Source organism: Mus caroli, chromosome 4 (assembly GCF_900094665.2).
Source record: "Mus caroli chromosome 4, CAROLI_EIJ_v1.1, whole genome shotgun sequence".
Lineage (NCBI taxonomy): Eukaryota > Metazoa > Chordata > Mammalia > Rodentia > Muridae > Mus > Mus caroli.
The window spans coordinates 139,146,855-139,160,572 of NC_034573.1; the positions used below are offsets into that span (position 1 = coordinate 139,146,855).

At 42.7% G+C, this 13,718-nt stretch overlaps 1 protein-coding gene across 9 annotated transcripts in view; it reads right to left on the reverse strand.

The window, feature by feature from the left end:
• Positions 1 to 13,718, reverse strand: part of Kif1b (kinesin family member 1B) — a 123,826-nt gene that overhangs the window by 99,230 nt on the left and 10,878 nt on the right. For all 9 annotated transcript variants that reach the window (XM_021161570.2, XM_029476043.1, XM_029476045.1 and 6 more), the window contains exon 2: positions 9,791 to 9,965. In XM_021161570.2, the coding sequence (XP_021017229.1) occupies positions 9,791 to 9,896 (106 nt within the window). In that variant the 5' untranslated portion in view covers positions 9,897 to 9,965. The remainder of the gene's footprint in view (positions 1 to 9,790; positions 9,966 to 13,718) is intronic.

The window sequence follows — 13,718 nt, forward strand, 5'->3', positions numbered from 1 at the left end:
ATATATATATATATATATATATATATATATATATGAGTGGTGGCAACATCTCAATCCCAACATTCCAAAGGAAGAGTTCAAGGTGAGCTTTGTTTACCTAGTGAGTTCCAGGACAGCCAGGGCTATATAAAAAGACTCTATCAAAGGGGGGATGGAAAAAAAAAGAAAACAAGCCACAACTCTTCAATGTCACCATATGGTCATTCTTTAAAACAACAAAACATGAGACTAGCCAAGCATGGTGGCACAGGTCTTTAATCCCAGCCCTCAGGAGGCAGAGGAAGGCGGATTTCTGAGTTCGAGGCCAGCCTGGTCTACAGAGTGCATTCCAGGACAGCCAGGGCTACACAGAGAAACCCTGTCTCGGAAAACAAACAAACCCCCTGAGACTAGAGAGACAGTTCAGTGGTTACGACTGCTTTTCCAAAGAACTCTGGTTCACTGCAATCACCCACAGGGCAGCTCACAACCTCCTGTAATTCTAGTTCTGGGAGATCTGACCTCTCTTCTGGCCTCCACAGGCATCAGGAGACCAGACATGCAGGCAAACAAGTAAAATAGAACACACTTGCTTTATACAATTTTTTTAAAATTCTAAAAGCTAGATATGGTGGCTCAGGGGATCAAGGCAGGAAGATCAAAAGGTGAAGCCAGCCTCACCTTTTGGTGGGGGAGTGTAGGACACAGTGAGATCCTACACTCCCCCACCAAAACAAACAGCTGATCTCCCTAAGCAAATATTGAACAATTTTAGGAGATAAAGCTAGGGCCAGGGAGATGGCTGAGAGGTGAAAGTGCTAGCCACATACAGAGTTACTCACCAGAGTCAACATAAAAAGGTGCAGTGTGGGTCAGCAGACAGCTCAGCAGTAAGGAACACTTGCTGCTCAATTCTAAGGCCTAGAGTTCAGATCCCAGCACCCACTTCGGGCAGCTCAATAACACTTGTAACTCTTACCCCGGGGATCTGACACCCGGTGGCCTCAACAGGCACCACAAACATAAGCATGTGCACACACATAAACAAACCACAAAGGCCAAGGAGCCTGGCAAACAAGATGACAGCAGAATCAAGAGAAATGCCTCAACAAAGCAGAAAGCAGGAGAACCAACTCCAGAATCATTTTCTTACTGCATTCTCTGCTCTGCCAAACAAAGGGCTTCTGAGAAACCTCCAACTTTTCCCGTCTCCTCCCTCCCTTATAAAGATGCCCCTCCCCAGTGCTTTCCAATGGGCATCATACTACTTCAATTACCTTTACCTCTAAAATAAACCAAAAACTCTAAAAGGTTCTGCTTGCTTAATAACAAAAACCCAATTTCCTGCTTATACCCACATCATCCACATTACTGAACAATACAACTGTGAACAGTACTTAGTCTCCTATAATGCACAATCCTTGACAGAGCAATCACTGAATGCCTACCCTCCCTAACAAACAGAAGCAGCAGACCAGCTTGCTAGCTCACCCTCCATTTCAGATCTCACTGGGTTACCAAAAGCAATCACAGTGCCTTGCTACTGGCATGGATATTTAAAAATTAACTTTAAAATGGACAGCAGAAAACAAAGACCAGGTTTCCTAGCAGATCTTACTGTTGGGAGGGCAGAGGGACACTCCGAAGGCAGGGGCAGGCAGGTTAAGTCTCAGGCCACCCTACTTTACATAGATAGGTTTTCCAGGATAGCCAAGGCAAAAAGAGATTTCCCATGGAGGCCAGAAGAAGGTGAGGGATCTCCCTAGATCCAGAGTATTGGATGGCTATGAGTCACCCACCGCAGTGTCCTCTGCAAGAGCAACAAGTGCTCTTCACTGCTGAGCCGCCTCTCCAGCCCCAGCTGTCTCTTGCATAGCTGTTTTGGTATGAAAACAATGTAAGCAGTTTAAAAGCTTATATAAAATAAAATCAGTTCTCGGGCCAGTAAGAAGCACAGGCATTTACCACCAAGTGTAATGAACCATTCTTGATTCCCAGAACCCACATGGAGAAAGAAGAGAATCAACTTCCAAAAGTTGTACTCTGATCTCCACATGTGCACTGTGGCACAAATACTGCCCTCCCCAACACACACAGTAAATAATTAATGCAATTTAAATTTCTAAATGCAGTTCTTAGGCCAGCAAGAAAGCTCAGCAGATATGAGCACCTCCTGTATAAGCCTGACTACCTGAGCTGGATCTCCAGGACCATGAGCCACAGGAAGAGAAAGCTGACACTCCATGGTTGTTCTCCACATGTGCACCATGGCACTGCAGACATGTGTCCCCAGGCATCCCCCCCCCCACACACACACACTCTGTCTCTCTCTCGTGCATGTGCGCACACACAGGGTAAAATACACTTGAATAAGTGGATGGATGAAAAGCAGTTCCAAATACACACGGAAAGTCTCATCTAACTTAGACACAATTATCTCTGACTTTAACATGCCCAGCTAGCACAATGGCTCCACCAGTAAGTTTGCTTCCTGCTGAGCCTTATGAGTTCAACCCCTGGAATCCACAAAGGAAAAAGAGAAATGACTCACAAGGTGTCTCTGACCGCCACACAAGTGCACAAATGCACAGACATACACACAAAAAATAGAATAAATGCAAAAAAAACCCCTAAAAACCAAACCTCTGACTAAAAATAACTTTGGTACTAAGATTAACCACAAAATTATTATTATTATTTTTTTTTTTTTTGGTTTTTCGAGACAGGGTTTCTCTGTGTAGCCCTGGCTGTCCTGGAACTCACTCAGTAGACCAGGCTGGCCTTGAACTCAGAAATCCGCCTGCCTCTGCCTCCCAAGAGCTGGGATTAAAGGTGTGCGCCACCACGTCCACTCAAAATTATTTTTCAAATATCCTTCTACAAGTATATATCATTGTATTTGATCCTTATAAATGGTCCTGGGTTAGGTGATTGGAAAACAACAGCTTTGCCCCCACTTACTGATTCTGGAAACTGAAGCCTCTGTCTCACATGGTATGCAGTGGCTGTATCAGTGAGCTACCTCAACCTCAGGATTCCCATTTAACAAAGGAGAACCCTGTGACTCAAGAGTCTGAAATAAACGATGACAACTGAAACACTGATCATAAGCACAAAGAACACGAGCTACTGAAACCATGAGGCACGGGGGTTGGATGGGAGTGACTTGGTGCAGGCAAAGCACATGGTCTACCTCTGAGATATCCCACTAGCTTTGGAACCCCACTGTTTTGTTTTCTGACAGCATCTCATTGCACAGCTGGGACTGGCCTCACACTCATTAAGTAGCCCAGCCTGACCTGAAAATCCAGATCTCTTGCCTCAACCTTACAGGTCTAAGCCTGGATGAAATTATGGTCTTGAAGAATATTCAAGAAACAGGAAAGGTATCCAACAGACTATTAAATGACAGACCACTTCAACGATTTCATTAGATAAAGGAAAACCATTGTACAAACTATGTTATTCTTACTGAAAATGGAGAAAATAAAAGAGCCTTATTTCTATTCTTGTTTTTTTTGTCTTGGTATTTTAGAGACAGGGTTTCTTTGTGTAGCTTGGACTGTGCTATAACTAGCTCTGTAGGCCAGGCTGGCCTCAAACTCATGCACATATGCCTGCCTCTGGTGCTGGATCAAAGGTGTGCACCAGTACAGCCCAGCTGTATGGCTGTAGATATCACCTTTAAGAACAGAAATAGGAAGGAAAAAAAAAAAGGCAGCCAGATAGATACCTATGAGTTCTAGACCAGCATGGTCTAGAAAAACAAAACAAAACAAAAAAGGTTTTCTCTCTCTCTCTCTCCCTCTCTCTTTCTCTCTTTATCAATTATGACTAAAGAGAAAGATAAGACAAATTCTATTTAGTGAATCCTTCTTATTGAAGGTATAACAGATAAGAAACACAACCTCAGAACGTGTCCAACTTTATGAGACCACTGTGCGAAGTAAAAACCTGTCAGCACTGTGTCCTGCAGGCGAGGCCTACAGCAGAGACATGAGGAGGATCATCACAGGCAGACTGAAGAAACCTGAAAGAGTAAGCTATGTACCTACTGGCTCTGATCTGATGAGAAATGGGTGAATAAGGCTGGATGGACGCTCAGTGGTAAAAGTGTTTGCTATGAAGCCTAATGACCCAAGATTGATCCTTGGAAGCCACAAGGGAGAAAGAATCACCTCCCTAAGCTGTCTACACACATAAATAATTAATATATATAAATACCTATAATACCTAGAGAGTGATATATCTGTAACAACAATATCTATCGGCTAACTATTCTAACACTACCCAGTATTTCCTAATATAGAAAATAATTACAACACTGACAACAATTACTGCTGCAAAGTGACCGTTAAATCCAAAGAATCCTCTTTTGTTTGTAGAAGCAGCCAAAAAAATACATCATCTCTCTCTTCCTCAATGCAGTGCTATAAATAGAACTCCACAGTAGGCACTTCTAAATAAACACAAGAGAGACCACACACACACACCAAAAAAACAGGTTCCAACACTAATATTCTATTAAATTGTGTTCATAAAACTCTTGGAAACAATTCGATAAATAGAAACAGAAGACAGAAGAAATACTTCTAATTTACCAAAAACTAGTATTATTTTTATCACATATAAATATGTCTCAACATGATATGCTGAAGACTTTTTAGGCAAAATGAAAATAAAACAAAACAAAAAATACCAGGGTCAAGGATGTCCCTCAGTTAGCAAAGCTCTTGTCTAAAGCACAGCACCTCATATACCAAACAGACTAATGCATGCCTCTACCGTCAGCCTTCAGGAGGTGCAACGGAAGGAGTTAGAGGTCAGCCTGGGCTACAAGAGACACTGTCTCAAAAAAAAAAAAAAAAATCAAGAAGGAAAGAGGGAAGGAGAGAGAGAAAACAGGATATTCCTGATATCTTGTCTATAAATGAGAGCACAATCTAATCTTTATGACCCTGAACTTTAGCCTAAAAGGAAAAAGTAACACAAATATAGGGGTGCAGGGCCAGCAAAGTGGCCCAGTGAATAACAGTGCTTATCCATGGAAGCCTGATGGCCTCCGCTCAAGCTCCAGAACCCACAAGAGTGGAAGGAAAAAAGCATCCACAGAGCTGCTCTCTGACCCCCACACCCACAGTGCAATACACACCTGTGACACACACAGTGATAGGCAGGCAGGCAGGCAGGCAGGTCAGTAACTAAGTAAACTGGAAGAGCTGACGAGGGACCAGAGGGGAAAGGTCCACCGCAAAGTCAGTCACCAACACATAAGCTTGTGCACAAGAAAGGTGGCCTTCAAGATCCCAGTCTCCCCCCCCCCCCCCCAGTACTGAGGAAAGAGAAGGCCCCTGACAGTGCAGGATAGGACCTGGGCATTCTCTTACTTTTGTGAAACACTTAATCGAGTAGACACATGGCTTTAGAAGTAAATACTCCCCTCTCTGTAAAAGGAAGGAGCAAAACCATGAACAGACCCTAGCTTCTGCTGTGCGCAGGCACAGAGTACCCAACCTCTTCCTCTGTGTGACTGATTAGTTCATAACAGAAAAATCATACAGATGCAAGAGCATTCCTGCCTACAGGTATGTAGTGGCTCCCAATTGTAAACCCAACACTCAAGAGACTGAAGTAAAATAGCCATGGGTATGAGACGAGCCGAGGCTATAGAGTAAGGCCTGTCTCCAAAAAGCAAACTAATCAAACAAAAGCATCACTCTCCACATCAGCCCTTCTCAAATCCCCACAGTGCTCATGCCCAGATTTTCAATTAGTCAACTTGGAACATTCTCTGTGTCTGTTGCGATATCATCATTTGGTTTAGAAATGCATATGTATGAATGGGAAAGTCTTTTAAAATGCAATGTAGGCAATCAAAATAAATAAATAAATAAATAAATGCACAAAACTGCTTTGATTCTACTGAGCTTACACATTAAAGAATAAAAATTTTAAGACTCTAGTCAAAGGAGACAGATAAACAAGCAGATTTACCCAACAGCAAGACAGAATTCTATAAAAGACAAAGCAAAACATTACAATTCAACCCTACACCCTATGAGAAAACCAGCTCTACCAAAAAAAAAAAAAAAAAAGAAAACCAAATAAAAAAGCCGGGCGTGGTGGCGCACGCCTTTAATCCCAGCACTTGGGAGGCAGAGGCAGGCGGATTTCTGAGTTCGAGGTCAGCCTGGTCTACAAGGTGAGTGCCAGGACAGCCAAGGCTACACAGAGAAACCCTGTCTCGAAAAACCAAAAAAAAAAAAAAGAGAAAACCAGCTCTACCCACCTCTTTGTCTGAGGGGATGTGTATGCGTTCAGTGTCTCCAAACTTACACTTAAGCATGAATGTCAAACGTTAAATCATTACTTTTGACATCTTCCTTTTTTACGAAGTAGACCAAAAAAAAGTGGAGCTAAATGGATATTACTGAACAAAGCCATTTGTCTGTGTTCAGGACTCTAAAATATTTAAGGCAGTAATACTTGTCTATGCCAGAAAATGATTCCTAAGACCACATATCACTTAAATAAAAAGGTTACCTACCACTAAACTTTCAAATTTTACATATTCCTCAAAGTGTTCTTTATGCTTTTCTACTCTGTGTAAAAATTATTATGGAAGGGGCATCCTCTGTTGCACCCCATCTGCAAGGAGCTGCAATCCTATGATCAACAAGCAGGCCAGTTTGCCAACATAACAGCCTTCCTTTTTTTTGTTTTGTTTTGTTCTGTTTTTTGTTTTGTTTCAGACAGGTTTATCTGTGTATCCCTGGCTGTCCTGGAACTCAGAAATCCACCTGCCTCTGCCTCTCAAATGCTGGGATTTAAGGCGTGCAACACCACTGCCCAGCACATAACAGCCTTCTATAGCTGCTAACATAATATGGCTATGACATCCTTTTCTTTCTTTTATTTATTTATATGTTTGTTTATACAGTGTTATTTTCTATTTTTATTATTTTAATTGTGTGTGTGTGTGTGCAAGTGGGGTGGGCATATGTGCACATGAATGTGTCAGATCCCCCTTACTGAAATTACAGGCAGTTGGAAGTCGTCTGATATGGAGACTGGGAATCAAACTAAGGTCCCCAGGGAGAGCAGTGTGTGCTCATAGTCATACAAATGAAACAAATCTTTTTAAGAAATAGCTTTTATCTATTTATTCCTCAAGCATAGCCTCCACCTGTTGAGGTTTGTTCTGTTATTATGTACTGTAATGCTAAGCACAATGACCCAAGTGATGCTATGTGACTTGCCCTCAAATTATTTCTGATTATGAATAAAGATGCCTACAGCCTATAACTGGGCAGAACTGAAGTAGGAGGTCTTGGTGTCTGAGGAGACCACAAGGAAGGGGAGAAGGAGGAAGAGAGAAGATGCCATGAGTTAGAAGTCAAGAAAGCATGGCCATAAGGGTTAGTCGATTGGAATTAAGAGCAGCCCAAAACACAGGGTTATCAATAGGAATAGATTTTAATACTATAAAGGGTAGATATCTATCCAGCCTTACTGCTAATAAAGGCTTATTATAAATATAAAGGTTTTCTGTGTCTTTTTATCCGGGAACTGAATGATCAAAGGCAGGTTAGAAGCTCCTAGTTGAGATTAAATATTTCAGCACCTGTCTCATTACAGAGCTATTTCATTTGCTCTTTCCCAAACCTACATTTGTAGCTTTCATCTTTATCTTATGTACATGTGTGTGTGTTTGTGTGTGTGTGAGTGGGTGCACATGCACATGTGTGTGAAGGCATGTCGGGAGCAGAGGTCACTCCCAGATGTTACTCTCAGGCAGTCATACACCTCATGTACTAAGGCAGCTGGCCTGACACTTGCTGAGTCCTGCTTGTCGTCCCCTCCCCAGCAATGTGCTTTCACATTCAGCGCCTTAAATGGGGGTTCTGGGGATCGAACTCAGATCCTTACGCTTTCACAGTAAACACTTCACTCACTGAGCTAATACCTATGCTCTAATTGTTATCTTTGTTTTAAGACATGCAACAGTGCCGGGCATTGGTGGCACATGCCCTTAATCCCAGCACTTGGGAGGCAGAGGCAAGCGAATTTCTGAGTTCGAGGCCAGCCTGGTCTACAAAGTGAGTTCCAGGACAGCCAGGGCTACACAGAGAAACCCTGTCTCGAAAAACNAAAAAAAAAAAAAACTGGATCAGTCCTGCCAGCCTCTTGCCTTAAGTTCTTGTGCTGAGGTTACAGGTTCACACCATGATGCCAGGTAGCCCCTGCATTTTTCTAAAACTGTTATTTTATAACAAGTATCACTTTGATCCCTTTTATTTTGTATCATAATCATTTTCAGAACTGGAGATATAGTTCACTTGTAGAGTTCCTTGCTCACAGGCACAAAGCCAGGTATGGTCGACAGTACATGCCTATATAACTCAGTATTCAGAAGACAAGAGGCAGGAGGCTCAGAAGTTCAAGGTCACCCTAAACTAACATGTTTGAGCCCAACCTGGAATATAGAAGGAAGACAGACCCTATCTTAAAAAAAAAAAAAAATGTTTTTCTAAAAGAAAAGAATTTAAGGGGTGGGAGTTGTGACTGACAATTATTCTATATGGGGAATCAACACTTTAAAGAGTTTTTAGAAGTAAAAAATGTTGGTACTTGGACAGCTGATGAACACTGGCTCCTCAAGGAGAAAGTGAGTCGGGCGGTGGTGGCACACACCTTTAATCCCAGCACTGGGGAGCAGAGGCAGGTGGGTCCTCTGAGTTTGAGGCCAGCCTGATTTACAGAGTGAGCTCCAGAACAGCTAGGGCTACACAGAGAAACCCTGACTCAGAAAGAGAAGTGGAGGGGAGGGAGAGAGGGAGCAATCTCTGTCTGTCCGTCTTTCTGTTTCCTGACAGTTGACGCACTGGGACCAGCAACCTCATCCTCAGCAGCCATGCCTCTCCTGCCGCTCTGGGACCCCACGCCCAGACTGGAAGCCCATACTTCCTTCCTTAGCCTGCTTTGTGAGGGTGCAGTGGACAGGCTGCAGCACGTCCCATTATCCCGATCAGAGACTTTCAGAAGTCCACTGTGAGACTGCAGCAGTAACCACTCTGAAAAAATCAGTAACTCTACTTTATTACAAAGCAAACACTAAAAGATGGTAGTGTCTACTTGTATTTAAAATCATATTTTGCCTCATATTACAGCCATAACCAATGCTCAAATCAATCATTATAAGTCAAGAGAATAAGTTTTTCTTTTAATTTAGATTTATTTATTTATTTTATATGAGTACTCTGTCACTGTCCTCAAGGGCATAGGATTCCATTACAGATGATTGTGAGCCACCATGTGGTTGCTGGGAATTGAACTCAGGACCTCTGGAAGAGCAGCCAGTGCTCTTAACCTCTGAGCTATCTCTGCAGCCCAAGAGAATAAGTTTTAAGAACATCTTCCCAAGCTCAAATTATATTTAATAAAAGAAAGAAAGCAATCTTGGGGCTTTAAAGTTATATTTTCCTTCAGAATTTAGTCAAACCCACTGCTTAGACCTTCACTCTCATAGAATCTAAACTTGATAAGTAAGGATCAACACTTGAGCTATTCAGGGTCCATCAATTACAAAGAATGAAATAAGCAGTCCATGCTTAAGTGCTACAGCAGTCCTGAGGGGACACACTCAGCAGATCATCCTGAACTGGCAAAGGGTTAGGACACAGATGTTCACATACTCTGATCACAGCAAGGAGGAGATGAAGGGAAGGGAAGGGAAGGGAAGGGAAGGGAAGGGAAGGGAAGGGAAGGGAAGGGAAGAGGCATGCTCGTATGGAAAACAACTTGTACTCACTGGTCGAGTTGCCTTGCATCTGAATGATGCACTTGGACTCCTTGCTGGTCTCCCGAGAATTGAAGGGCCTCACTCGAACAGCGACCTTCACGGAGGCTCCCGACATTCTGATGGCCTGATATATGCAGTCCAGAAGTAAAAATCAAATCTTCTCTTGAAGTTGTGTTCAAGGTTCCTTTAAAAGAGAAGCATTGTACACAAGGTTGTCAAAATTAAGGGACACAAAGGCTGACTCATGAGAGCTACTGTTTCAGGTCTATTTCTAAAAGCCTGCCTATTATTTCAACTACAGTCTTATATTCCCAACAGTCATTTACCAAACAGTAAAGATGGAAACCATTTTCCTATCCTATTATCTCTTTCTCAAACCCTAAAAAGTCTCTAACTAATTAACTAAAAGTAACCTGCAGAGTAACAGGCACCAGTCTTTCTCTGCTCGCTCTAGTCAACTCTGCTCGCTCAGTCCCTGCTTGCTCCAGCCCAAAGATTTATTTATTATTATACATAAGTACGCTGTAGCTGTCTCCAGATGTTTCAGAAGAAGGCATCAGATCTCATTCAGGTGGTAGTGAGCCACCATGTGGTTTCTGGATTTGAACTCAGGCCCTTCAGAAGAGCAGTCAGTGCTCTTACCCACTGAGCCATCGCACCAGCCCCTCTATAGTCTTAACTATATAAATGCAGTCCTCTCTGTATAATGTTACTGCTGTGAGCAGGAGGCTTTCCAGGGCTACTACCTGGTAGAAGATAATCAAGTGAGATGCTTCTCCCTGAAGAAGACTTCCTCAGCCTTCCTTAGTTGCCTGCAGTTCACGCTAGCGTGTCTGTTGGTGTCATCCCTCTTCAGTTTGTGTTAAGGAAGCTATATTGTTGAGACTTCGAGATAGGAGACAAAATCTCACAGCAAACTTCCTGTCCATCTGACTCTTACAGCCTCTCTGCTCCCCCTCCCCGCCCACTCCCCCGCAGTGATCCCTGAGCTTTAAAGGCAGGGCTGTGGTGGACAGGTGCCACTTGGACTGGACTCCACAGGGCTCTGCATTTTGATCCGTTCTGTTTTTCTGTAGTGGTCTCCATCTGTTGCAAAGAGACATTTCCTTGGTGAGAGGTGTGAACTACACTAATCTGTGGGTAAAGGATAAATATTTGGAACATAATGAAGGATTGTACTGGTTTAGTAAAGTGGCAGTTGTAGGTTCTCCTGCAAGAGCTATGACTTGCCGGGGGAGGGCTGACTGAGTTTCTGGCACAGTATCTTTTTTCTTGTTGTTTTTGTTTTGTTGAGACAAGGTCTCTCTATGTAGCCCTGGCTGTCCTGGAACTCACAGAGATCTGCTGCATCTGTCTTCTGAGTGGTGGGATTAAAGGCCTGGACGACCGCAAACAGCCTTCTAGCTAGGCAGGCCTTAAAGCCCATGAGTCCAAGAGGTGCCCTGCTTCCACCTTCCCAGCCTGGGATTACAAACACATGGCACTCAGACTGGTTTGGTTGGTTGGTTTTAAACTCAGTTTTGAGTTCCTCAGCACTTTCCTGCACTCTCTCTCCAGCCCACCCCCTTCTTTTTTTTTTTTTTTTTTTTTTTTGAGACAAGGTTTCACTGTGTAGCCTGGGTGCCCTGAAACTCATATAGACAAGGCTGGCTTCAAACTCACAAAGATCTACTTGTCCCTGCCTCAAACATGCTAGTATTAATAGTGCGTGCCACCACACCTGGCCCCTCTTATTTTCTTAATATCATCATCATTATGTGAGATTTTTCTTTTTGGGAAATGTCTTGTCTTCTGTCCAGACTGCTCAGATATCTGCCATATGTATTAGCACATAGAACAGAGTCTGGCTGAGAGGTCAGAATCTATTAAAGGAATCAATTAATGAGCTTCATTTCCCTGATTGGGAAAATAACCTGTTTAAATCCTTGCTAGGTTCAGTGATTTTTGGTTTTGTTTCAAGTTATTACAATGTTTTGATATTAATCTTATTTAATTTAATACACATACACTGCAATGTTTTTTCTAGTCTGTTTATCTTTTATTTTATAGTAACTGGAAAGTTCTTAATATATTAAATACCTTCGTGGCCACATTTATCAAATGAAAGCCCAAAGTTATGAACTTTCCCAATTAATGTTGCATATGCTATAGTCATTCGTTCAGTACTATCTCTCTCTGTGTGTCTCTGTCTCTGTCTGTCTCTCTCTCTCTCTCTCTTTCTCTCTCTCTCTCACACACACACAAAGAATGCAGCACTGAGAAAGGAGCTACATAAAAAGCATAGCTGAATATGGGTGTGGCAACACATGTCTGTAATTACAGCAACACAGGAAGCTAAACTATAACGTCTGCTAGGTCAACAGCAGCCTAGACTTGACCAAATAAAACTTTGTCTCATAAAATTAAAAAGTGCTGGAGATTAACTCGGTGGTCCTGAGTTCAGTCACTGGGTAAATAGGTGGATGAATGGATACATACAGAGGGGGAGGGAGGAGAGAAGGAAAGGAAAGAGGAGAAAGATCACAGCAACATTGCAGTTCCCCCAGGACTTTGATATGTAATTATCATTCTAACTCTTATGATATCCAAAAATTAGTTATCTCCCCAACTAGTAGTCTGCCGATTCTCCCGCCTTCTCCCTCGGGCTCTTTTGGAAATAAGGTCACTATGTAGCCAAGGCTGGATTGAATTCTCCATCCTGTCTGCCTCAACCTCCCAGATGCTAGGATTTCAGGCCCCACCGACCCCTCATTCTCCCCATCCATGCCTAGGAGGATTCTTGCAACAATCTCCCCATCCATGCCTAGGAGGATTCTTGCAACAAAGGAACTTCTTTTGAGCTTTCCGTTTTGACCCAATAGTCCTTTACCAGGGTTGTAAGCAGAACTAAAAAGCAATAACCATAAAATAGCCACTGGCCAGTATTCAACAGTTTTAACATAGGTATCAAGTACTGGATTTTTGTTTTAAATTTATGTATTTTGTGTGTCAGAGGACAGTTTGTGGGAGGTGGAGCCCAGAGGAAGATGAGAGTCCTGCTCTATCACAGTCCCTCCAGACAGGCTCTACAGACCTAGACCTCACTGTTTTTCAGCTAGGCTGGCAGGCTAGTGAGCCCCAGCAATCCCCCTGTCTCTATATCCTTCCCTTGCAGCACTAGTCACAGACTTCTACGGCTGGGGTGCTAAGGCTCAGAACTCAGGCACTCGAGCTTACGAAACAAGAGTCCAGCCCCCAAATCAAATCAACCTTCCTAAAGCATGACTTTCGGGTCATTCTTGTTTCTAAGAATCTATGACCAAAGTCAAAGGACACAATCCATGTTCTAGCCCAATTCCTCCACTCACCGAACCCCAGGGCCTTTCACAATTGCTAAATAGACCCAAATAATCCAGCTCTCAGTGGTAACAGAAAGATACTACCCATATTCAGAATAGGGGAAGAAATACTGAACAAGTCACCCAGTTTCTTCAAATAGCAGAACTAGGGAGAAGGTGGTTATAAAAAAGGTCATTTATCAACCAAAAGCAATGATCTTTCTTCAAGAAAAGGCGTAAAATTTTTGATAACCAGGAATAGAAAAAAGATTGCTAAAATGTTGGCAGTTATTTTAAATAATTTGATTTTTAAAAAGGATTTGTTTGTTTTCCTTTTTGTCTTCTACCTAAGACCTAGCAAATTACTCAAAGCTTCAGGCTTAGAAATTAAAAACCCGAACCCTCTTTACTCAGCTTTTGACACAATAGGCTTGTCACCATGAACTAAAACCTGAGTGTACTGGCTAGTTTTGTGTCAACTTGACAACTGGGAAGCAAGCCAGTAAGTAACATCCCTCCATGACCTCTGCATCAGCTCCTGCTTTCTGACCTGCTTGAGTTCCAGTCCTGACTTCCTTGGTGATGAACAGCAGTATGGAAGTGTAAGCTGAATAAACCCT